The 26978-nt window shown below is 44.5% G+C and overlaps 1 protein-coding gene across 5 annotated transcripts in view; it reads left to right on the top strand.

Moving 5' to 3' along the window:
* Pcif1 (Phosphorylated CTD-interacting factor 1) overlaps positions 1-26978 on the top strand; it is a 125823-nt gene that overhangs the window by 8456 nt on the left and 90389 nt on the right. For all 5 annotated transcript variants that reach the window (XM_075877342.1, XM_037427503.2, XM_075877341.1 and 2 more), the window contains 3 exons: positions 6651-6844; positions 9122-9276; positions 15887-16118. In XM_075877342.1, coding sequence (XP_075733457.1) covers positions 6651-6844; positions 9122-9276; positions 15887-16118 — 581 coding nt within the window. The remainder of the gene's footprint in view (positions 1-6650; positions 6845-9121; positions 9277-15886; positions 16119-26978) is intronic.

Here is a 26978-nt window from a genome sequence, read left to right as displayed (position 1 = left end):
AGTTTCGACCGAGCTCCTGAAGAATTTTCAGCTTTTTTTCAAGCGAGAGCGCATGGTGCAGCCATTTTCTTTCCAACGGGCTGAAAGAACACCGTGATCCACACCACTTTAGCCGCACAAATAGGCCTAACACACAACTGACTCGCCGACTCTGTTCCCACCGCCACCACAAGGGAGAATGGCTACCAGATCGGCTTGTCTCGAGGTGCTGTGATGGTTGTGAGATTACCTTTGGCCTGAGCTAGTTTATGCTGTGTTTAGATTTTGTGCCGTTTATCCTTAGGTGACCAATAAGCACTGTTTCTATTAACTGATCAATTTTACTGCGCAACACATAAAACTCCAGCCATATGAGCCCGTTTAGTTCCGTTAATGGGGCATTTTCGTTTTTCAGAGAGTTTTGTTTAATTGGAGTCACTGTACGCGCATTAGATATGTGAGTCTCATTGAGTGCTCCTTCATGAAGAGTCTAGTGCATGAATGACAACAAGGCCCAGTCTCATAACAGGTTGCTGTATCTGTATGATTGTGCACTGTCACGAAATGCTTGTAGCATTACAGCAGTAATTTTTCTAGTGACTTTCAATCACCAGCTTCGTGGATTAGTTTACTTTTCACTACAGTCTAAATCCGTTACAACGAACGCCGCTTCAACGAAATTTCCGCTACAACGAAAAATTCACGATTCCCCGTCAGCAGTCCATAGGAGTCAATGCATAAATATTGTCGCCACAAGGAACCTTTTTTCTTCAATCGTCCCGCTTTAACGAAATTTTACGATGCAATTCCAGGCTCAGATACTTATTGCTATGCAGTAAACCCAATCTTTAACACTTCTATGCATTTTCAGAGCCTGAAAATGCGTCAACGAAGTCTAAAACACGCATTGGCAGCACCAGAAACCGCCGCTGTTCAGCAAGCATGGGCGCCGCCATTGCTCAATAGTGATGGCAATGAGACTGCCATGCTTTTGTTTTGCCACTGGCTTGCTTTTGAGCCGCGGACAATCCGAAGCTGAAGCTCAGTCACTCAGTTCATGGTTTTCTTCTCGCAGCTGCTGGGTGCAACCGCGGCACGATGCATTTTTCGATTCTGATGCTTATCAATATGTTCACGCTTGGCCAGTGTGGTAACGAATCAGAGCGGCTGTTTGTCCGAATCATCAACAAAAGCAGCTAGCCGTGAGTGATGTATAATAAGAATGACATAGAATAATGCAAAAGTCGCCGCTCTACGACAACACCCTGCCTCCATTTCGGCATTGTCGGATACTTTTGATGGCAGACAGCTGCTGGTGTTAACGTGTTAATGCAATTGTTTGGTTTGTCCACGAAAGTGGTGTTAGGCGTTGTTTTAGCGTGCTTTTCACCATGGACTCACTATGCATGGGTGAGAATCTCTTCGCGACGCTGCTGGAAAAGAATATGAAGCAGCGGACATTTTTTTGAATTTTGAGAATAAACATCCTTTTGTTTTGCTAGCTCAAATCAGCTATATTTTTTTTCAATTTCACTACAACAAAATTTTCACTTCAACAAATTTATTTCCACGCCCTGTCAGTTTCGTTGTGGCGGGGTTTGACTGTATACAAATGCATAAAATGTTATTTTTTCCCCGGCAATGCTTTCTCGGATCTGATTTCTGGCTGTTGTTGATTCGATTCATTAGGTTTAGTGCTTACTGTTAAAAAAAACGTTTAGAAGCAGTAGCTACTGTGGCTCAGAAAAAAAGAGTTCTTTATTACATATGTTGTTGAATGTTTTGATGCTACGGCTATTATTTTCGTTCTTCACAATAGCCAGTCTATGAGGGATCATTCAAAGTTGTTTATAACATGTGTTTTATCTCAATGAAGGGACTCCTGCACTGCGAATGGCTTGCTTATAAGTAATTAACCTAATTCACTTCAGTTCCTTTTATTTTTTTAAAACCATCTTGCAATGGCTAAAGTTCTGCAGCTTTTAGTGCCAACAGTTTTGATTGATGAAAATATCATTTACCCGAATTATGTTCTTTCTCAATTGATGTGTTGGTATTTCTTATTGTCTTGCTGAGTTTCATATGTGTCTTGGCCTTTTGATTGTGTGTGTGTGCACACTATGTTTTATGTTCAGTCCATATGTGAATGTGTACATTTTATTCACTTTTTAAACACAGGATATTTCCAAAATATAAATAGAAAAATCAAAGCATATCCACGGAGTTAATGATGGTGAGTGTGGCGAAGCGTCCGTCAGCCCGTCCGTTCATTCTTGCTTCCGTCCGTCCGCGCGACCATCCATGCGTCCGTCCATCTGTCCATGCACCCATCCATCTCTCCATCCGTCTTCTAGTCTGTCCATCCGTTCGTGTGTCCATCTAGTAACACTCAAAGTACCGCCATCTCGCATCCCCTGTGGCACATACCCGCTCCGTGCGTCCGTGCGTCTGTCTAGTGAACACTCCAAGTACCGCCATCTCGCATCCCGGTGGCTAGGTACGACAATGACGGAGAATGGACAGACCCATGCCTTAAAAAGCTTCGCCCCTAAAATTAGCAGGCAGGTGCTGTAATACAGGTGAGGAGTTTCTGAAAACTTGCACATGGTTGGGGGGGGTGTCTTTATTTAACGGTACACAAACTGTTGTTTCGTTTTTATTGGTCATTAGTTTGAAATTTGTCCCATGCGTTGGTTATCTAACCTCTGTAAATTGGCTGAACTGATTATAAGTTTGAGTTCTACTGCTTCATCTTTAATGCTTGCTTTGAAGTTTTGTGTGTCTTGGCTACACTTGTCCTAATTAAAGATAAAGCTTGACATTTTTTTGTAGAGGCGTACGAATATTTAAAAACATTGTGTAACGCATCGAATTACGTTCTGTTTCATTCAGTACTTCTATCGGACATTGTATCTCAGAAATACGAAATATTTTCAATAACAAATACCGATCAAAAAAAGCTCAAAGGAATGAAACAGTGGTACATAGAAGAATAACTTTCTGTGTTTTCATTATCAAATAATCAAGATGCATGGAGCCCAAGTTATTGCGGCACTGTCAACGCTATGTCGATCACAGAATTAAGTTTTTGCTTAAAGCTCCAGGGTTGCTGAAATGACAGTCATCAATTTCAGAATTTCATTATTACATAGAGGCTGATGTTGGCTAAAGAATTTTGTTAAATGTTTATATATATATTTTTTTTATATAAGAGCTGTTGACAAAGTGCCGCCTTGAATGCTGTAGCAACTCCTGTATTTTAACCTGCAGTGACAAAATATTTCTGAGGCTTTAGTTGCTGCTCTATGCGAGCTTGCCTCACTTTACTAAGTTGTATTTTTATCAGTAAAAAATAGTCTTAAAGTTCTTTTGTTGAAGCTTAAAAATATCTTTTTTTTTTCAATTAAAATGTTGTATAATTTGTGGGCTATTTCAAAAATCATTGCATTATTATATTCTAGGGCTGCATCAAAAATGGTTGCTGAATTGAATAGTGATGATACTAAATCAAATACTGTTTGAATTGTTTTCTAATAGCATTCGATTTGGTTCACAAAATCACTATTCACACACCCCTTATTCTTTGATTTTTACAGTTTAACATAATAACTAATGCAAAACTACATCACCATGTCACACCAACACAAAATGTAAGTGGTGTGAAGTAATGTCATTAGCCTAATCAACAGAATCGTAGGCCAGCTCACGAAAAGGCTCTTGAACCACTTTTTTTTTATCTAATCATAAAAAGACTTCAGTATTTATTGCCTCATCAACCAATTGTGGTGGGAATCAATGGTATGTGAATACTGTAACTTTCAAATATTTTTGGTTAGTATTTACCACTTGATTCGATTCACACTGCAGTTTTACTCTTCGAAGTGTTCGGACTTCTGGAAAATAAGTGTAACGGTTTCATTCGCTAAAGATCAAATCACAGCGCTTCTAAATGATGCACGTGAATGTGAATCTCCACGCTAACTTAAACCTATTTTTAAGGTTAATGGCCTTCACCACACCCTGACGCTCTTTTGGACAGGATGGCTCGACCATTGGGCTTAGACTTTTTTAAAAAGCGTGCATTGTAAAAGTGCGAAGTGTAATGTCCTTTTGCCGTACTTTATCGATAAAAAAATAAATAAAAGCAAGCACACTGCACCCTTATAGAAAATGTAGTTTTCTCTGCTGGGAGTTCCTTTTGTTCAGTGATCTAGCTTTGCTGACTTTGAGGTCACTTGTTGAAACAGTTCGATTGTGTGCACACTCAAGGGCCGTAAACTTGACAAGCTCGGTCTACACGGAGCAGCTTGAGAAAGCCGGCAAGCTTGCCATTGAAGTCTGAATATTTTCACGTTTTCAGGTCGTAGAAACTTTTCCTGGTTGACGTGCAGCTGAACATCTTGATTGGTTTGCAGCACACACGAACACAGATTTGGGATATACAAAATAGATGGAGCATTGCTGTCCTCAGTGTGCCAACTATTCTTTGATATGCACCTTAATAATTTAAAGTGCGTGCACCATTTCCACTTTTCTGGGAATGAATTTGGTACAGACAGACTACACTCGAACCACATTATAACAAACTTGCCTCTTACATGAAAATAAGTCCGTTATATCTGAGAGTTCATTATAAAGGTTTATTCTTAACACGAAATCTATCACTAGACTATTTTTCATTTACGTCGTTATAACCGATATTTCGTTATATCGAGGTTTCTGTATATAGCCAAGCACGAATTCAGCCTCAGTGGACTATACAATAGGGACACTATACAATAGGGACACAGGGAAACAATGACTTGGTTTAGATGGATAAACTACCCTCTAAGAACACTAATTCCATAAGCTTTCACAAGCTCATTATTAATGGAGAAACAAGGTTAAAGTTTTTTTTTTTAACTTTCGCACCAAAATCTCCACGTGTGACGTAAGAAATTTAAAAATCTGTTTCCATGTTTTCATGACATTGGCTGGATGAAAGTTTCTGAAACTTCGTATGCTAGGTCTGTGGTGCCCACAGATGACAATGTATTGAAATTTTATTAAGTAGAAGCCATGCAGGACCCAGTAGATGCCTGCAAAATGTACTACGTCATGGTGTGTGGTGCAGGAATCTCGGTGGCGTCTCCACCCGCATTTTCTTTTCTCTCGATTTCTCGCTTATCAAGCATCTAAACTCAGCAGAGGTGGTGTTTTGGGGATTATGAAATTGTACTTTACTAACATACGAAAAATTATCTTGCTCTTTAGTGTCCCTTTAAAATGCATTCTATCGCCATTTTGTAGTGGCGGTGTCACTACGCCTTACCCTGACTGTCAGTTGTTGCTAATGCAGCAAAAGTGGTTTAGGCTTCATCTGTATCTACTCATTTTGGAAAACATGCTTTCTGAACAATGTCTTGGCTCTGCAAAGCCAGCCTGCGATATTAAATTTGTTTGTATCACCCTAAAGATAGTGAAATATCAAGTCGTCCTGGCTAGTGCTATTACTACATGTTACGTCAACTGCGTCGCTGTGTGATAGCTATGAATGAAGGAAAGTGTAAATTTAAGAGCTCGTATTTTTCTCATTTGTTAGACAGAATATTAAAGAGAACGAACAGACAACAATGCCAGGGAAAGTATAGGGAGCGTTATTAGAAGTAATTGTAACGTAAATGTGAAGAAGAAAAAGTGGATGAAAAGATAACTTGCCACTGGCAGGATCCGAACCTGCGACCTTCGAATAACACGTCCGATGCTCTACTATTCAGCTACCATCGCCGCAATCCCCCCCTTCCACTTTATGTGCATATAAACGTAGGAGCGTCAGTCAGCACCACCTGTTTCCACTACGTACACAGTGCTTACAGTAACTTTTGGATTACCTTTCACTAGTGCAAGGCCCTCTGTGAAGGACACCCCACTTAGAATTCACTTACTGTAATACAGTATACTCAGTAAACGGAAATCTGTTAAACAGAACTGCTGCTTAAATGGAACGCTTGTCTCTGATATGATTGGTTTCTTGCTTTTGTGTTGCTGCGCTGCTCATCTTTCAGTTAGCGGAACTCCTCTTGAATGGAACATATCTTTCTCGTCCCATCGGGTTCCGTTTAAGGAGAGTCTACAGTGCTTGTGTTATACTTTGCAGGATATTTCATGTTGTGACATAAGTTATTTATTATTAACCTTATTTGGCTGGGCTTATATTTTCTTGACACTGAAAATGTCTTGTCTCTGTGACAACTCGCTATATACTACATGAGTGGGAACACAACAATATCAAGCCAACAAATAAAGGCAAGAAAAGCATAGGGGACATTTATTATAGCTTTCAGTTTGTAAAACAAACATAAATATTGAGAAAAAGAGGGTCAATGTCATTTAGTCAAGGGGTAGAGAGTTAGGCTGTGAATTTATGGTATCTTTAATAGAAAGATTGATTTAATGGAAGTAGATGAAGTATTTAGGCCAACTTTAACAAGAAAAAGTTTTTCTTTTCTTGTTTGTCGCACCTGATGGCGCGTGTTACCACCCTGTTTTTTTTTTATATAAAAAAGGACGCTCGTCGCATCCATCCATCCAGGCTAAGTTTAGTGAATATCAGATTAAGTTAAAATAAATTATAGTGCACACAACCTATGCATTAGTGAGTAACTTTTTTTTTCTCTTTAACCTGTTTGCAGTATGACCCACTCACTGACCCGCTGGGGATCCAAGGACTGCCAACACCTGTGGATCCAGGCACACCACCTGGTCCCTCACACCTTCTTCTCCCATCTCCGCCACCAACGTCCAGCCCTGTGCTTTTACCTCGAGCTGACAAACGACGAGCTTCTGATGATGCTAATCCAGCAGCAACCAAGAAATTTGTGCTTAGGTAATGTGTAGCTTTTCTGGTTAGATTTGTGCATCTCTAAAGGGCTGATGTTTCAGTTCCCATACAAACTTAACTCATTCGCATTCATTTTTTAGGACATCATAATAAATCTCTTGGTAGCATTCTGCTTCAGTTAAGTAGATGGCACTCATTTTCTCGCATTAAGATTTGTTCAAACAGATTTCTGCAGGGATGTCATTAAGAACAATTCACTTTCATGAGATTTCATCTAAGTGTGTACTAAACTCTGTAGCGTGTAGCCAAGAGCGCGTCTTGCACCTTGGAAGATATAGCAGATTTGACACTGTGCCGAAAATTCCGCCATTATACTGAATTTAAAATGTAGTGCATAAAATTGTGTAGTGGAACCGAAGTTGTAAAACTTTCACTGGACTGAGTATAAATGTTTAAACGACCTCCGAAAATTGTTTAATACACTCAAACCTCGTTTTAACGAAGTTGAAGGGGACCCACAATTATTTCGTTATATTTTGTTATATCAAATAGAAAAGTTTGTGGCAATGTAAGCTCAGATGGGCGCACACCGATAAGCATGCAAAGAAGGAAACCGCCTCGCGGCCCGATGTAGCGCTACGTGACCACGTGTGCGACGAAAAATAAACACAGACCAACCTCATTAACTTCCGGTTAATTCGAACTCGCTCCGAGCTCCCGTCAAAGCTATGTGTATTCCAATGGGCGAAAACGCCCTGTAATTGGAACGCGCAAATACTTGCGTCGATAAATTTGAACATACCGCGCTCTGAAAATGCTCTCAGCACCATGTCTAATCTCGGGCACAGTGCACATCCCTACTATGTGGCCGCTCCAGAAAGCAGAGCACTTTCGCCCAGTCACTTCGCCTTGAGAGTACAAGGTAGAAGGTATACCAGCTGTCTTTGATGGCTGCCGAAATAGTGAGTGTGCCAGCGATCATACTCTTAAATCAAAGCTCATATAACCAGCCCCCCTTTGTGGTCCTAGTTCCTTCCTGCTCCTTGAAAACTGGCGGCGCGTTCTTCTCTGCTAGAGTAATAATCGATGGCAGGCCTGACACACGGGGCGATGTTACCGCATCCATCCTCCGTGAAAAGGAGATATGTCGGCTCTTTTATCTCTGCTTTATTAGCGTTTGTCGCCTCCGCTCGCGCTCTTTTACCCACATGCAAAACATGATGCGCGGGAGGATGTTATTAATTTGCACAGTACTCAAAACATGACGGTGATGGCCAGTGGCGTAGCCAGGCAAGGGGACATTTGGAACGTCGAAAAAATTGGACCTGTATGTCTGAAAGGGATTATTCAAAATTGCTGCCCCTTTCTCCTGCTTTTCTCACATTCTCTCTGCCTGTGTAGCATAAGGTATTTTTTTCAGTTTGTCATCCTCTTACCCTTCTTTAGAGCAGTGTTGAAGAAAAATACGAGACTCAACAGGTGATGCTTGCCTTTGTGGCCATGCCATTCCATCTTTTCGTTAATCATCAGGTTGTCCCAGAGCGTCAGTGTTGTTCCATTAGTAACAGTGCAGATAACAGTTGCCCAACACATTAAAAATGTAGTGCGCAGAGACTATTTACTTCCTATCATTTGGAATGTTGTGTATTTTGATGAACTGATATTACATGGTACTTCATGGCCAACTAATTGAAAGCAATAAACTTAACGAGAAATTGGAAGAGAGACTCCATGGACGAAAGCTGGTAGCAGTTTTATATGCGAGGGGGAGTGGGGGAGGGTGTAGTGCCAGCTACGCAATCGCACTAGGAAAGAAGACGAGTTATCACTGGCACTGCAGCCGTTGCTTCAGTTCTCGTTTGAACTGCGAAGGAAATGATGAAACAGAAGCCATGCGATGAAAGATTACCATGGAGTACAATGGAAACTACAAGCGTGGGGGAACTGTCGAAAGCTAGTGGCACATGTTGTGCGATCAATGTTGGTTTTGCACTGTTTTGTGGGTCGTAATACGAACGAGATGTGCATAGTGACTTGTCGTATAGCAGAAGCCTTTAATGCATTGTATATATAGGAAGTTTACTGCAACTCTAATCTGTTTTGAAATGTAGAATGTCACAAAATGTGGGGTCACAGTCTGGTTTCTGCTTTATGTCAGAAGGTGGTAGGCCCTTAATGTTCTGCCCCTGAGTAACTGTTGATACATCAAGGTTGCATGCTGTGTTTCTTTTATGTCAAGCAGGTAAGCTGCGCAAGATTGTTTGTTAATCTTCATCATCATCATGAGAAGTTTGGGTGCTCAGATTGTTTTTATTTCTGCAGTGGGCCATTTGACCTCGAAGTTCCGACCAACGTTGTCATCTGGGAGCGGTCTCCAACGCTAATGCCTCCACCACATCCTGATGTGGAAAACTTGCGCTCTACACTCACCACCCGCTTGCGAAACAACTATCATGAAATGTGCCACTCTAGAGAAGGCAAGTGAAAAAATACACGTAATAGATGAATTATGCTTGCAGTGCAAATAAACATTTATATGGAAAATGCTCACTTCTTTCATCTGGAGATGCAGTTTTAGTTCAGTGTGCTGTGTAAAGCTTTTTCATGGATGATGCGTTTAACGGTAGTACCGTATTTAGTCGCATAATTCTCGCACCCCCTACATCGCCCCAAAAAAATACGATTCTTTTTTTCCTCGAGTAATTATCGCAGCCCCGAAAACTGCCGCAATAATGTCGTCTGCTCGTTCCAGCCATTGATGATGATAGCGCGCACCATCTGGCGCCATCTCTTAAGCATCAAACGTATTGCGCGGAGATCCAATCAAATCCGAGCCAAGCCGAAGTGGCCAGTGCGCGTTGCGGCGTGTTTTGTGTGTTGTGTCGGTAATCTTGGCACGTTATGGGGCGATACTGAAGCCACACAGCTGCTTCAAGTTGCAAGTGATAGATCATGCGCTAAACAACGTCAACAGGGCCGCCGGTAGGCCCTTCGGAGCCTACGAGTTTTGTGTTCTCTACTGGCGACGGCAGCTGAAGGCCACCAAGACGCGTTGGGCCTGCCGTGTGCCTAAAACTGGGATTGATGGTAAAGTTTATTTCTTCACAACGGAACTGCAAACGATTCTGTTAAATAGCCATCAGCCCAATACTGACGTCCTACGCTTATTTTTTGAGGGCTCCTGTTGAGCGTCGACTGTTACCTCTACGCCCACAAGCTTCGCGTATGGTATTCTAATTCTCGACTATTTGCTTTCATTTTTGTGTCTCAAATAAATCTTGCCTTGTGTTGAACTTCTGCTTTTATTGTTGAGGTAAGTTCTAATTAGTACTTCTTAAAGCTTGCTGTAAGGTACTTTTGTGAGAATTCCGATTTGCAGCCACTTCGTTTTCTTTTTCGCTCTCCGAGTTTTCGTAGAAAGTTTTCCCCACGTAATTCTCGCACCCCCCGACTTTGCATCCGTTTTCTGGCAAAAAAAGTGTGAGGATTATGCGAGTAAATACGGTAAAACAAAAAAATCTCACTGAAGCCATTGTTTCAACAAAAAGACTTATCTTCCTCAGGAGAGCAGCGTAAACTAGTCTTCGTAGTCAGCGTAAACTAGCCACACAACTAGTCAGCGTAAACTAGCCACAGTAGTGTAGTGCTTATGGTGTTGGACTGCAGACTTAAAGATTGTGAAATTGAATCCCGGCCGCCCCGTTTGTATTTTGGTGGCGGCAAAATGCCTGAGGTTCGTGTTCTTAGATATAGGTGCTTGTTAACGCTTTCTTTCCTGTTGACAAGTATACTATATTTACTCATGTAATCTTCGCACTCACATACTTCTCACACACCCCACATTGCCGAACAAAAAATACGATTTTTTTTTCCGTGAGTAATTATCACATCCTTGAAAATTACAGCCAACTACTGATGATGACAGCGCATAACAGCCTGGTGCCATTTCTTAAGCATTATGCATACTATCAACACACGGAGCCCTAATCCAAGTCAAGCCTAAGTGGCAAGTATGTGTTGCGGCGTGTTAGGATACGTTTTGTCCATTCACTGGTTATGTTATGGAGCGAAAAGGAAGCTACACGGTTGCTTTCAAGTTGAAAGTGATTGACCATGCAATAAACAATGACAATAGGGCCGCTAGTAGGCACTTCTGAGGCGATGAGTTTTGTGTTCACTACTGGTGATAGCAGCTGAAAACCACCAAGATGCGCTGGGCCTTCCATGTGCCTAAAACTGGGGTGGATGGTAAAACTTTATTTCTTTAGAAGGTAACGGCGGGCAATTCCGTGTTAGATAGCCATCAGCCCAAGGTTGACGTCATACGCTAATCTTTTGTGGGTTCCAGTTGAGGGATGAACGCTAATGCTATGCCTGCAAGCTTTGCATCGGTGTTCCAAAAAGCTGTACTACACTCAAACCTCCTTATAACGTAACGGGATATAACGAAATAATGGATATATTAAAGTAAATGAAATTCCCCTTCAAAGCTTTATTAAGAACCATGCATTTTAAATTTTGTTGTAACGAAGTAAAATCGACTGGTAACTGGATAAGGTGAACTAAATTAGTCTATAAAAAAAAAAACTGACCATAGTGTGTCAAGTAAATCATTTTCTACGTAGTTTGACACTCGTTCGGCGCGGCTCTTTCAAAACTTTAGCACCAACCTTACAGCCACGCCGCGCGTGGCCAAGAGTCGTCCTCCTCACACAGCCAGTGGAGAGGATTGAGGAAGCGCTCAGCGGGTCACATGACCGAGAAGCGGCGCCGCGCTGTAAGGTGATTTCCCTCTCCGTGCCTTAAAGACGACGGCAACGACTGCGTCACCACTGCTATTTTCTGCACCGAGAAAGGAGGACTCTTCGCGACAGCATTCGTTTTTTTTTTTTTCCTCTCTCTCCGCATGCGGCCTTGAAAGGAGAAGGGTCTCTGCGTGCAGAGACGGGAAAGGGAAGAGCGTGGCACAGGCGCGTCGCAGATCGGCATTTGAGAGAGAGCAAAGAATCAGCCACAGTATTTTCTTTCCTTCTTCGCGCGCAGTATTGAGAGGAGCCACCGCGAGATTAGACATGGTGCTGAGAGCATTTTCAGAGCGCGGTATGTTCAAATTAATCGTCGCAAGTGCTTGCACATTCCAATTACAGGGCGTTTTCGCCCATTGGAATACACATAGCTTTGACGGGAGCTCAGCGTGAGTTCGAATTAACCGGAAGTTAATGAGGTTGGTCTGTGTTTATTTTTCGTCGCACGCGTGGTTGCGTAGCTGTACATCGGGCCGCGAGGCGGTTTCCTTCTTTGCATGCTTATCGGTGTGGGCCCATCTGCGCATACATTGCCACAAACTGTTATAATTGCTATAACGAAATAATAGATATAACGAAATAATTGTGGATCCCCTTCAACTTCGTTATAACGAGGTTTGAGTGTATTTTCTTGCAGCTTATGTATCTCGAATAAATCTTGCCTTGCATTGAACGTGTGGTTTTAATGTTAAGTACTTCTGAAATTTCGTCAGTTGCTAGTATGAGAATCCCATTTTGTGGCCACTTAGTTTTCTTTACTTTTTTTTCTTTCTCTATACGTTTTCGCAAAAACTTTTTCTTGTGTAATTCTGGCACCCCCAACTTTTCATTGGTTTTCCGCAAAAAAAAGTGCGAGGATTATGTGAATAAATACAGTAGTGATCATGAAAGTTTGTACCAAAAATGACCGATGACAACTAAACGCAAAAATTGGTCTTTTGTGGAACCAATGGTGACTACACTTTCATAGTTGTTTCTTGACTCTACATGGCCACACTTGGCCATGTTGTGCCACTTTTGTTTCAGTTTTCATATTTATAGCATTTTATTGCCATGCAGTCAAGTCTTCTTCTAGTTATCTGTTTTTATGCACTAAGTGAAACAAATGATTGAATCGAATTAATACTACCATTTTACTCAGAGAAAAAGAAAACTCGCGCAAATTGAGTGAAGGAAGAATGAGGTAAATTTGGTGCAATTTTTTTGCTTTCTTCTCTTTCTCTTTTTATTTTTTTTCTGTAGTGAAAGAAAACCACGTAGTCAACGTTTTCGCAGCATTCCACTACAGCGTCTTTTATATTCATATTATGGTTTGGAGACTCAAAGCACCAACAATTAAAAATTCATGGCCCTCTTTGCATGGGCCACAGAAGTAACAATTTAAACCTAAAGTACAGTATACTCACAATAGTTGAAACTTTCAGCTAAAGGGGAAGAACTCTAGTGCATTTTTGACCATACTGAGATAATGCTGCTTTTCAGTAGTATTATCAGTCCTGTAACAGCTTGGGTGGTTCGTTTTGCCCAGGCACTTGTCAGACATGGTAATTAGGCAATAAGCGGCGAGACAAAAACCGAAACCGGGAGCTGCTCCGTCATCCATGGTGGATATCAGATGGCGTCACGAGATCCGTTGAACCCCGCCATGGCTGGCCAGGGTGTAAACACAGCGCGAAAAGCAAGTTGGCGATGTCATCCGACGCAGAATCAAGCTGTGATAGCTCGTCTAAACTTATCAGTGACAAGTTAAACGATGACTGCAGCTGCTATCCTAGTGCGGAAGCATCTCTTTTTGGTTTTGACCCGCCTCTGCGTGAAGCATCTGACATGCCTGAAATCAATTTCCTCGTTGCTCAATATTGTAAGACCCGGCCAACGACGACTTACACGCTGTATGCAGCTGACAAAACTGAACTGTTCTCGCGTTGTCGTTGCCTCATAGAAGAAAGCGCGCGCTGCATCCGCCTGCTGGGAGAGGTGGGATTTTCGAAAAAGAGTAGTCCTTACGTCACATCCACAGGGTGGCCCGCGTTTGCAAGTGTGATACCAAAATCAGCTACCAATTTTGAAACTTGTTTTCTAAAAAACTAAATGACTTACAATTGTATAATTTGGCACATATCACCACGGTACCGACGAGAACACAGGTTCAAAGTTTTATTGAAATCGGTAAATATCGAAAAAATGCCAGAGTTCCCCTTTACTGGAGTAAGACGGTTAGTTGGGCCAGTTGGTTAGGATCCATCGTGAACTTACTTACAGCGCAACACCAGAAAAAATACAGGACAGGGAAGGAGCAAAAGAGAAAGAAAAGACAGCGCCGTCTTTTCTTTCTCTTTTGCTCCTTCCCTGTCCTGTATTTTTTCTGGTGTTGCGCTGTAAGTTCACGATGGATTCCCCTTTAACTCGTATATACGTAGTGTCCTACATGTAGGACAGTGAAACTTTTCAGTGTAACTCTAATGTTTTTTTTTTGTAAAAAAGGTAGCGCCGCTTAAGGGGTGTTTATGATGCCCTGTCCTCATCACATGCAATTCTGATTTGATTGATTGATTGATATGTGGGGTTTAACATCCCAAAATCACCATATGATCATGAGAGACGCCGTAGTGGAGGGCTCCGGAAATTTTGACCACCTGGGGTTCTTTAACGTGCACCCAAATCTGAGCACATGGACCTACAACATTTCCGCCTCCATCAGAAATGCAGCCGCCGCAGCCGGGATTCGAACCCGCGACCTGCGGGTCAGCAGCCGAGTACCTTAGCCACTAGACCACCGCGGCGGGGCTCACATGCAATTCTGGGTGATCGCTGGGCTACAGATAGACAAATACTTGCAGTCACGAAATGGCTATTTTGTGTGTGTATAACTGAGCATTATACCGCGAAAGACAAAATATAAGTAATATAAAGTCAAATTGTTCTCGATGCTCCTGATATATTCGTCGATTGTTCATCAGTTATTGGGTGTGCAGTAACTTATGTATGGCAGTGATAGGCACTAATGTTTTTTGTTCATGGTGTGTCAAACATTGGTGTCCTACGTATAGGACAGCTCTAAAATCATTGTTCAAAAAAAAAATTTTTTTTTTCAAATAAGAGCCTTATTTTGTTTTCTGAGGTCGCAGAAGCAATCATTTTGGGGAAATAAATTAGTTTTGTTAATTTTTCTAAGTTTTGGTAAGCATATATAGGTTAATTCGAACAAAATTCAATTTTTTGGTTGGCCCTCCATACTTTCATTGTATTTAAAAGCCTTTTAATTCATACTCATCATTTGGTTAATTCATACATTTTGCGATCTCATAACGGAAAATATCTGCTGCTTTCTCACTACTATTTAAAAATTTGCATGCTTATATAATCCTAACAGTGTAAAAATGACAAATAAGCTCCTTAGGCCTTCGAGGAAAAAGGTTTTGCCAGTAAACTAATGTTCTAAATGGAGCAAATACATGGTTAACCGTAATGCTTCTCAATGGTATAGAGAGGTTTGTGTTGAAGGCGCATATAGCAAAATGCAGTTGGCGATTCAAATTTCTTTAAAAGGCAGTAAATGGCAAATTAACTAGTGGACCTTACACCTCTGTTTTTTTTTTGTTGGGTGCAGTTAGGGTTTAAAGATGCTTAAAAAATTTTTAAATGTGATAAAATTTATGCCTGATCATAATGTGTGGTGTCACCTAGCCCAGATTCATATATCTGAGAACATCTGATAATTTAAGCTTTTCGATAATTCAAACGAAATTCTGAGGTCCCTTCGAGTTTGAATTAAGCAAAGCCGACTGCAATAGTACCAGTCTAGTTTGTGTGTGTAGTGTACAGTGTGGGTTCAAATGAAAGCAAATCACTTGTCTATGTACTATCAAGGCCTCATCACGAGCAATGGGCTTTGATGTTAAGTGTGTATACTGAACTGCAAGTAACAGGCCACATGCAACTGCAGCAGCAGTTGCTGTATTGGTTGGGCAAATATGCCCAACCATACACATGCATACACATTGACATGCATACACATTGATGGAATATAGGCGAGTGGAGCAGCGCTGTGGCACTACAGACAGGGTCTTATTGAGCCTTATGGGTTGAAAGTTTGAGGAGCCATTAGGTCGTTGTAAAAAGTTGTGCCATTGATGATGTAAACTGAAGCCTCATCTCATAATGCCTCTTTGTAAGGCTTTTGTTTCCGGACATTAGATCCAATACACCAATGTGTGTTATCTTATTTATTGTAAAGGTATTTGTAGGTGCCGATCGAGCATTTTTCTCTTTGCCTCCCTAGGAATTGAGTGCCCAAAAGAATCTTTCATTCGGTGGTTGATGGAGCGCAAAGTTGCGGACAAGGGTCATGACCCATTGCTGCCAAGTGCATGCCATCCAGAGGTCTCACAGTGCATGTACCGGGAGATTATGAACGACATCCCCATCAAGCTTGTGCGACCAAAGTTTGCTGGGGACGCTCGCAAGCAGCTCTCCAAGTATGCAGAGGCGGCCAAGAAGATGATCGAGTCACGGTATGGCAATTATGCTTCCATCCCTTATTATAGCAATGAACAGGGCCAGTTGGTAGAAGAGCCAGGGTTGAGGCCAGTTGGTTGGACATAGTGAAAATTTTCAGCACGCTACTAGAATTGAAAGACGATTTAGATAGAAGGGGAGGGCATAACACAAGTTCGCACTTAAGCATTAGTTTGTTAGCCCTTGTGTTTTCCTCTCTCATCCTTAGTCATCTGTCGTTTTCTATTGGTGCGCTGCATATTTTTACTAGTTGTTAGACCTGCTTGATTGCATTGTGCTTAGTATTATGCTGGGGGTTTTACAGTGAAAGCTGTTATGAGATCAGAACGAGGTTTGCATGCCTGGTAGTTGTCTGTAACCATTATCGCGAAAGGTAAGAAAAAAAGTAAATAAAAAGATGAAGCACACAATGGTATTCGAACCCGGGTCCCCTGTGTGCCATCGCAGTATTCTACCACAGAGCTAAGGCGGTGCTTGAAACTCCGTTGCAAACTGGCCTTAGGCAGGCTTGATGTTGAGAAAGGAATCCCGTTAATATGCGTAATAATGTGTTTTAGATCAGCAAAGGAGCAGCCAGGCATCACACAATACGAATTACATAACGAGTGGGCCGTCAAATGCTCCAACACATTACAAAAGCTTCAGGCATAATTCTTCGTCATCAGCCGCTGCACCGAAAAATTGCACAGAATTTCTTGCCAGTGTGTAGCGGGTACCACGATTCTCTGAAGGACAAAGTGATGTGGCAAAAGTAGCTTAAGGAGTGTTTTGAATACCATAGTTCATATTGTCACAAGACTTCGGAAGTTCAGAGGTATTTTAATTAACCAAGATCTAGCCAGCTCTCGAAAAGCGCGTCTGTCGCGACTGGCTCTCGAGCGAAAAAAAAGCATGCGGTCTTTACTTTTTTTTTTTAGAGCGAGAGCCGCTCTTGCTCTCAACCCATTACAGGTAGATGGTATTATCCCTCCTTCCAAAAAATGCAAAAAAAGATAAAAAGAACGAGAAAAAAGGAAAAATACATAGCATGGCCCGATGCTATAGCATAAACACGGGAAGAAAAAAAAAAGGAAATAGAAAACCCAGATACAAGGAAAGTAGAAAATAAAGAGCATGACAATAAGAAAAAAAGTCATGAACTAACAAGCAAGTTACAAAAGTAAACATCACAAAGACCAGCGAATTATCAAAAAAAGAAAGTTAAGAACATGCAGTGAACGGTTTCATGCGCACAACATTAACTATGTTAGGGCTCGGCCATGTCCTGGTCCGTGCCTGCAGTTTGTGTCCGAGACCACTTTGTAGTTCACGTCACTGATGCGGCGTAGCACTTTGTACGGGCTGAAATACCAGCTAAGTTTTCACTAAAGCCTTGCCGGCGCACGGCCGTCCACACCCAAACTTGGTCAGTGGGGTTGTAGACCACTTCCCCGTGGCGGGTATTACAGTAAAACCCCGTTAATTTGGACTTCACGGGGCCCGGGGAGAATGTCTGAATTAACCGAGGGTACGAATTATAGCGAGTACGAACAAAACACTTGAATAATGTCTCCTACACCATCAGACTTTTATTTATTAAAAGAGTCTGTGATCGCGATTTGCTTCACGGAGGCAATGTGCGATGAAATCACAATTTTGCGAAGTTCTTGCAGGTGGCTTAGTCCGTGCACACTGTCCGAGAAAAGCATGCATATGTCCTTCAAAACGGCCAACGCTTGCGCAGCCACTGTCATAATGTGGCGTGGACGCTCGTCAGCATCACTTACATTCACGTCAGCCGATTCCCCTTCGCCATCCAAGACTTCGGCGACAATATTGCTGTCGGTCACTGTGCCAGCCACGGCAACATCGCTGTCAATTGCGAAGTAATTGCCCAGGGGCACATCAGCTGGCATGATGCTCACATAGCAGCCGTCTTGCTCTTCGCCTCATTGGCCACCACGCCTGGATCACCAGCGTCGTGCACGCAGCCACTATACTAAAGCAGTTTGCGACTACTGCAGGCAGTGTGTTGTTCCACACGTATGTCAGCATGTGGATTGCGCTTAGCAGGCTTACTTCGTACTGCTTGCCTGACTCCATGCAGAGCAACTTCACTCGAGTACCTGCCGTCGATAGCGGCTTTTCACGAGCTGTATGATTCCCTGGTCCATTGGCTGCAGGGAAGCCGTTGTGTTCGGAGGCAGGAATAGCAGTTCAATGTTCTTGAGCCGGGACACCTTCGTGTGCGCACTAGAGTTGTCTAGCATGAACAACACCTTCCGAGCCTTGGCCACAAAGCGGTGGTCGAGCTGACGCAGCCAGGCTTGAAAAAGTTCGGCAGTCATCCACGCCTTTCTGTTGAACCGGTAGTCGACAGGCAGCTGCTTAATATTCTTAAAACATCTTAACTTCGCAGCATTCCTGATCACCAGCAGCAGCAGCCGCTCTGTGCCGGTCATGTTAGCAGCCAGAAGAACTGTCACGCGCTCTTTACTTCGTTTTCCACCGACGCACGGTTAAATGCAATGGTCTTGTCAGGCAGAGCCTTATAGAACAGCGCTGTCTCATCAGCATTGAAAATGTTGCACGGCTCTTACGTACAAAGGCATGTGGATAGTCCAGACTGCCAGTCCTGCACAACACTATCGTCAACCCCACCTCTTTCACCACACACGTTGCGGAACACCAGCCCGTGTCGCTTTTTGAAGCGGTCGAACCAGCCTTCGACGCATTGAACGAGTCAATGTTCATGGTCACCGCGAACTTCTCTGCTTGTGCGTAGATAAGGTGGCCGCTCAAGGGCCAACGCGCATCACGCAAAACGGCAATCCAGCGCAACAGCGCTCTTCTAGCTTGGGATGCGCTGCCGTTCGAAGCCTCTTCCTTTGGTCGCCAAACATGTCCCCATCATACGCTTGCACAATCTGCTCTTCATTCTTCACGTAAGTGCTCAGCATGCTTTTCTTCACGCTGAACTTTTTTCATCACTTCTTTTCGAGATGCTGCCACTTGCGACGCCTTCAATATTTTCACCTTCGCAGCCAAATTCTTTGCATTGGGGCCGCAGGAGACGGAGGGGAAGCCGTCCCGGCGTCGCTCACGCGTTGGTCACACGCGCGTTCATTAAGTACACAACACAAAAACACACACACACACATACAAAAAATTGCACGGTGATAAAAACGAAATAAAAAACAGTGAACATTTCAAAAAACAGCCAACAGTAAGACTGCAGATGGCACTGATGAGATGGCACGTGAAACAGTTGCGAACCTATTTTTATTTCGTTGGCAAAAGCGCTCGAAGTGCCACGGAAGAAGTGTCGATGCTCATTGCTAAAGTTGGTAACAAGTAACTGCGATCGGCCACCACGAAGCTGTATGACACTTCTGGCTGCACAAACGTTTTGTTTCAGTAGGTGCTCTAAGTTCCTCTCGACCACCGCTTTGCCATCGTCAGCATGTGACGTCGACCATGACGCTTGCTCGAGGAGGAAGCGTGACGCTGTCTGCAGAAACACGAAGTACGTCGACTTGCCATTTGTCGTCCTGTACATGGATTGCTCGGTCAGCTGAAAACGTGACACGTCACTCTTGCAGGTCAATAATAGCGCCATATCTTTGCAGAAAGTCAACTCTTAGTATAACGTCATGAGAGCACTCGCGTAGGACAAGGCAGCTTGCGACGAAGGTATATCCTTGGATCTGAACTCTAGTAGCACAGGTGTCCAGTGGAGTAACAACATGGCCGCCAGCCATGCGAATCTGCGAGTTGTGCTACGGCATGAATAGTTTCTTTAGCTGAGAGGCCAGTTTCCCAATCAATATAGAGTAATCGGCGCCGGTGTCCACTAAGGCGTCAACCACGTAACAACCATCACTCGTCACTGGTATGTCAAGTGAAAGCCGGTCGTATTGTGCAACTGCAGGAGATGTCGGTTCATTATCGTTATGTCTCTGTGTCGATCGGAGGTTTTCAGCACTTCGATGTTTGGCGACCTCGCCCCCAGAAGTTGCTCGAGTTAGTTTTCCCGGCATGGACTGGAAGACCATGCGGTAGAATACCGCTGGGGCAGAAAATCGCCTCGGCGGTAGAGAATACGACTGGTGCTATGCGGACGGTGGTACACGATGCTGGGTGAGGTAGCTTTCTATGTCACAAGGTCGCTGGCCGTACTGGGGCGGCCGCGAGTGCGCAGTGAAGCTGCAAGGCCCAAGGCGGTGGTATGGACACTGGCGGCACAAGTGATCCGCTTCACCGCAGTGAAAGCACTGAGGCCGGCAGTCGGGTGTACGCCAAATATCTGATTTCCGAGGGGACGTGCGCCTGTCATCGATGTAATAGACTGGCTTCGTTTAAATGATGGCTGACTGATCCGGCATGTACAAAGGTTGGCAACGTATACCTATCGTCGTTGTACTCTCTTGTCTGCACCGACTGGAACGACATGATGGGAGGAGTGCGAACGAGCAGTGGCGGTGAGGTCGCTCACGGCTCTGATATGGGACGAATACAAACCTGCGGGCAAAGACATCGCGCTAGCGGACTAGTCGCAGTGTGCTTTGTCGCAAGCAACTAATCAAATCGCCCAATGGTGCCTTCAAACTACGGTTGGACTTGATGCACATTGGCCGCGGACCGCCCGCTGAGCTCGTTGCACAGTGGCTTCGCGTCGGCCCCCGAAATGCAAGACCAAACCTGTTGTGTCATCACCGAACCTAAGCATATCAGTATATTGCACATCATCATCGAATGCCGCCACTTAGCATATAGCATGCCGGATTCCCCAACTCTGTGGCCGAGCATATCAAGGTGGAATAAAGCACTGGTGATGCAATACAGTAGAACCTCATTGATGCGTTTTTTAAAGAAAAAAAATGCGGAAAATAAACGTACGATCGGGAGAAAAGTACGATCCGAATCCAGCAAAAAAAAAAAAGAAAAGCTGACAAGTCTATATAGATGTGTAAGAGCAAAAAATGTTTATTTCTCAAAAGACATTGTAAATTTCTGTTGCTTCCTCTCACCCTTGGACAAGAAAAGCTCCTTCTGCACATATTGCAGACTCTTGTCTGCATTTTCATTGTTTTTTCTGCAAAAGAAGCTTTGTAAATCTTGCAGTCCAGCAAGGGCTTCAGCGAAGTTAGCCAGTTAAAGCAAGCTTTCGTTCTCGCCACTGTCTTCCAGTGCCTCGTCCCCCACAACCTCCTCTGTGTTATCTCACACCACATCCGTGCCAATCTCAGCGACACTTTAGGCTTGCAAGTTGGGACGTTGTCATCTATCGAGGCGAACTCTGCGCAGAGTGCATCGGGACTCTGGTGGAGAGAAATTCCTCATCGATGTCCTCGTCGATCTCATACGTGCACGCCGCAGGGTCGTCTTAGCTGCGCTCTGTATTCTTTGATGCAAGCTCCTGCTGAAAACTGCACTTCCTGAAACAGCTGCACTCTGCCATCAAAGTTAATCACGGAGGCCCGGTGCTTGCTTCCAGCTCTCCGTGGCGGGCTCCACGAGCTTGCTTTGTTGCGTTGCCGAATACCAAGGCGTTCGTCCCGATCTCTTTTCTTCTTTGACACCACGGTATTCACAGTAGACACTGGCACTCCAAGTTCGTTCATTATGTCGGTTCACTTCCCCTTCGGGATTCTGTCGACAATCGCAAAGATATTCAGCTTCTCCTTAATCTACAAGGTTCCTCGACGCTATGCTAGACGCAACTGTCTCGAATCGCGAACTATGCTCACTGAGCAACATGCAGCCTCACACAGGGCCTGGTGCGGTCTGCATATCCTTAAACTGTTCAGCATCAATGTCAGAGTGGAAAGTGGTCTCCATTGGCTGTGATGTCAGTTATGCCGATCTCGGCGTTGTAAACCACTCGCGCTATGGGCTGCGTTGAGAATGACGTCATCTATCTCGTCGCTGCCATGTGTAGAGCACGCACGCGCTGTGGAAAACCTGTTGTAGGCCACGGACAACTATTGCAGAGCGCTGACAGTGGAAACGTTTAAGAGCTCGCATTCGCCGGGCCGATGGTGCAGTACGGGCATGAAAACAGGCCCGGGAGGCTGAGTGCCGACAGCCTTACAAGCCACGCTAAATCGCGAAAACCATGTTGCTGCAGAAAATAACAGGCATTTTTCGAAAACCGTTTGAATTTTTTGAGGGCTCAGATGGGAGAGGAGGGATAGTTGAATGCAGCGAAGAAATTGCCATCGCCGCGCGACGCAGTGTGCCACTTGTAGGGTCTCAAAATGGACAACACACTCTCGGAGTGAATGGAGGCAGCAGACACGGTCAGACCAAACCAAACAACACACATTTTTTAACTGATTTCAGAACGGTGATACCGTCAGCTGAATCAATACATCCCTATTGATCAACATGCTAAATGAAACGTACACAACATTTCACAAAACTTGACAACATAACAAACACAAGGTGGCGTCGCCAGGTGTCACTGCTGGCGCTACCACACTAACCATTAGGATGATAATGGTGGTGATGAACGCTCGTGAACACAACGCCACCTACCACTCGATAGTTGTGAACCTGAAATGCGGCCTATGCGCAAAACATGTGCGCCACGAGGCACAAACGACATTACTGGAGGTGTTAGCACACCCTACATCTCCCCAACCTTAATTTAAACCATATTGCCCCCAAAAAAAAACAACATGAAAGAAATCACCTACACAAGCTCTAGCGAAAGATAACACGTACCAAAAAAATGTCCGTTCATCATGACACCACCGCCGGTCGACACTGTTGCACTGTTGGGCTCGACGACTTCACCTCAGTACCGGTCCCGCAACAGCAACGGGGCCATCGGCGCGAGGAACTGTCACTTGCGCTGCACGTCTTCTGGTTGCGACCAGCACTCACGAGGGCGCTGAAATGGAGGCAGTTGCACAGGTCCAAGGCATGTCTTATCGCCCCATCTCATGACCGTAGTGCTGGCCAGCGGCACAGACAATGTGCAGAAGACAGCCAGCCACGTGTTACGTCATCCCCCCTGCGTACACTCAACAGAACAATGCAGCAGGGCAGAGGGAAGCGAGCTTCGGGATCCTCGCCCACGTGGTACGATAGTCAGTATAGCAAATACATCGGCGGCAACCGAGACCCCCAGCTCAAATAAAACCTAAGTCACTTTTCTTAACTCGTTCATCGCAATATAATATTAGGGAAGCAGAGTGCAACACCTCAACGCCACAATCCACCTAGTTGTGCCACGTGCGACACGTGACTGCGCAGAGCCTTAGGCCTAGATCCACCCTGTTTAGGCGCAGGAAAGGCAGCTGCAAGGAGACATCAGCTCCGTAAAGTGGCCCTACTCGCTCATTGCACACAGCAGCTTACCGAGTTATTGGCGCCCACCGTCCCGCAGTGGTGTAGCGACGCCCCGGCGTCGAGCCATCAAACAAGACAGCATCAATGCCCCACTCCGTGAGCCAAAAAGATAAAAGAAGCTACTTACAGAAACTCGGACCACCTACAAGGCTTCCGTATCAACATCTCAATAACGTTCTTAAAAAAAAAAAAAGAAACACTTGCAAGCAGAAAAAAAACAAAACAATCTCGATGTGCCAACAAGTTCAAACACGCCACTTCAACCAATCTCCTCGATCTCAACAAAGCACACAGCCGACGCCAGCAATGGAAGTCCCCCTAGGCCTACTCTACCCCCGTTCAACCAGAAGGTTCTTATTCCGAACTTTGAATACTGTCATCCTATGCTCCAAGAGCTCCGCGTTGGGCGTCAGTGTGGGGTCTTGAAATAGACAGTATGCTATCGGAGCAGACACAGCGGAGGTAGTTGAAATGAACCAAAACACATTTATTCAATTACTTTTGGAACGACGATATTGCCATTCGAATTACAGTGCAGACCACTTATAATGTAACCGCTTTTTGCGCGGGACCGGTTATAACGTGGTTTTTGACCACCGATATGTCGCCCATAGAACTCAAGGTATAGGCCAACCGTTTATTGCGTAGGCGCGCGAAGGAGAATACCGGTTATAGCGCAGAGTTTTTAGGCGCGCGACCATAAAATCGGCGAACGCAGCACGGTTGGCACGGTTTCCCGACGCGCCGGAATGTTGGGAGTGTGAGTGGGAGGGCCCACGTGGAGACCGCCGCGAGCGTTTTTTTCGTACAACTGAATGAAAATTTTCGCTAGTGAACCTATCCTATGACCGCAGTTTGCCGCAATGCCAAGCGTTGCTGCCGAATAATCATATTTTCTGGGAATGTGCAAAGTGAAACGTATTAACACATAGCTCTGTGGAGGCATTTTTAGTTTTCATGATTTTGAGCATAGATGCCGGGGATGTATGAACGAGGTTCGTGGTTTAGTCGTGGTTGGTATCACCACGAGCGCTTGTGAATCTTCTGAAATAATTAAAGCCTTGCAGATTACACTGTCCATGACCGGATTAATTTACGAAGTATGTCATAGGCGAGGTTTACTAATGATCTTCAGTGAAGCATGGAAATGAGAATTCAATCAAGCCCGCTTATAACGAACCTCGGTTCGCTGTATCCCGAAGTTCGTATTAAATAAAACACAGCTTTTAAAAAAGGTTGCGAGTGAAAACACAAACTTTTTTGCTCCAAAAAGTCCGTGATGCACGTGTTTCGAAGAGCAGAAGCGATAAGGGCGGTCTCGGGTTAATTTAACATGGCAGGGTGCTCGTTTGCCGAGGCCCGTGGCATAATAGCTGCATGAGGCACTGGCTCCAAAGTTTCGTCGTTCTCGCAATCCGATTCCTCCAAATCGCTCTCGCCACATACTTCATTCACAATGCCCCAATATATGCACGGTTTCGCACTGTCGGCATCATCATCGGCCGTAATTAAACCATCGCTACAGATGTCCTACCCGCTCTCCCAGGTCGTAGTTGACGACACGCTGCGCTGCCACAAATCGCCGTTGCAGTTCAGAAGCTTCAGGCTCGGCATCGAGACTGACATCGATGAAGTTGGCCTCGGGAAAGCAGTTTTGCGCGCATGTAGTCGTCACTGCCGCCCACGAAATATTCATCTCCACAGCTGAATACCGGGACACTCGAAGTGGCAAGTTGACTGCCAGGTGGTCAACAGCAATGACCAAGCGCTCCGCAACGCGGCACCTAACGCGCGGATTACACTCACGCCAAGCGGTCACACTTTCGACGTTTTGTTGAGCGGCAGAAAAAAAAAAGCGTGCTAGTCCTCCTGTCTGCCATCCTGATCACACACGTACACAAAGAGCGAGCAAGACGCGCACACACAACACACATGCCAGAACAGCACACATGGAACAGCTTTGGGCCCGTTTCCAGTCAGAAAACGAAACTAATTCGAGCCAGCGTGGCGGGCGTCGCGGAGCGGTGGAGACGGGCAAAGGGGTTGTGATTAAGAGAAGAGAGCAGACTTGCGAGAAAAGGGCAAGGAGTTGCGACAAAGAAAGGGGAGGATGTGGTGGGAGGGCGACCTTGCAAACTAAAACACACAAGAAGGAGGCAGGTTGGTTAGCTTGCTTGAAAGGTCCGCGAAACTCGCACATAGAAAAACTTCGAAAGAGTTCCTGCACGCGCAGAAGTCAAAGCATGGCCGCCTGGATCGGTGCGCGGGGCGGTATTCGAAGAATCCGCGGCCATGGTCAAAAAATCGTTTTGTTGCACCGGCGGGTTTGCGTGGCCTCACGAACTTCGATGTTTCGCGATTCGTTCCGCGCAAATTAGCATCAGTTTTTGCGCTTCCATACGCGCGCGGAAAGCAGGCTGAGCCGAGTGCGAAGTCAGCGAGAAGAAGTCCTAAACATGAAACGAATCGCAAATTATCAGAGTCGGTGGGGTAGCGTATGCGCGTGCACTAGACTAGACTATCGGATACAGTCGGTAGCCAACGATGTTGGCAAATGGTCTGGTCACTCCAGGTCGGCGACGCGAACGACAGTACTAGCGATCAAAAACAGGGTAAATGACAGACCGGTCTTTGAAAGATCGGTGGCAGTGTGAAAACACGGGCCTCGTCTGGTGACACGGGGTACTCAGAGTAGCGGGGGGAAAAAGGACGAAGGGGTGCGTAACAAAAAGCAGTCGGGGCATAGAGGAAGGAAACTACTTTCCATCCTCCATGGGTTAGGGAGAGCGTCAACTAGAGGGTCGCGGAGGCAGGGTCGGCGTTTAACAATAAGAATGTATGGGTATCTCTACGATGCCTGATCGGTGGTTGAAATTGGTTTCCCGGGAAGTCGGCAGACCACTGACTCCGTTCGCTGTAACCGATCAGTGGCGCTCGGAGACGTTCGTTTTAAGTGCGATTTTGTGCCATTGAACCAATGTATATTTTAACGGTCACACGGATATTGTTCATTTTAAGCCAAAGTTCGTTTTAAGTGGGGCCGTTATATGTGGGCTCGACTGTATATCTGCCCACTTTGCGTCTCGATTAAGTTGCCCGAATTCCTATTCCAATGTCTTTGTTATAACAGCCTGGTACTTGGGAGGAAGGGATAGACTGTCATGATGAGGGCCACTCTTTCTTAATAACCAATAAATATTATTCAATGATCAAATGCAATAAAGAGCACTCATTATGTTAGTGATAGCATTCATACAAGAAAGCTTGTGAATTCTAACAGTATAAGGCCTAATCAGAATATACCTTTCTTTCTGTCATGTCTGTTAGATCACCACGAGCAAAAACTTAGTTTAAAATAAAGGACCACATGTGCAAGAGGTTCGACATCATAAAACATGGCAAAGCTCATGTTATTTTTGTGTTTTAAGGAAGTAAGGCACTTCAAATTGAAGGCAGTGCATTCAAGAAACTGTACATTGCAAAAGACTCAAAAAGTTAGGACCCTTGGGCCTTTTGAT

This window comes from Rhipicephalus microplus, chromosome X (genome assembly GCF_043290135.1).
Source record: "Rhipicephalus microplus isolate Deutch F79 chromosome X, USDA_Rmic, whole genome shotgun sequence".
Classification (NCBI taxonomy): Eukaryota; Metazoa; Arthropoda; class Arachnida; order Ixodida; family Ixodidae; genus Rhipicephalus; species Rhipicephalus microplus.
This window is presented reverse-complemented; position numbering and strand designations above follow the sequence as displayed.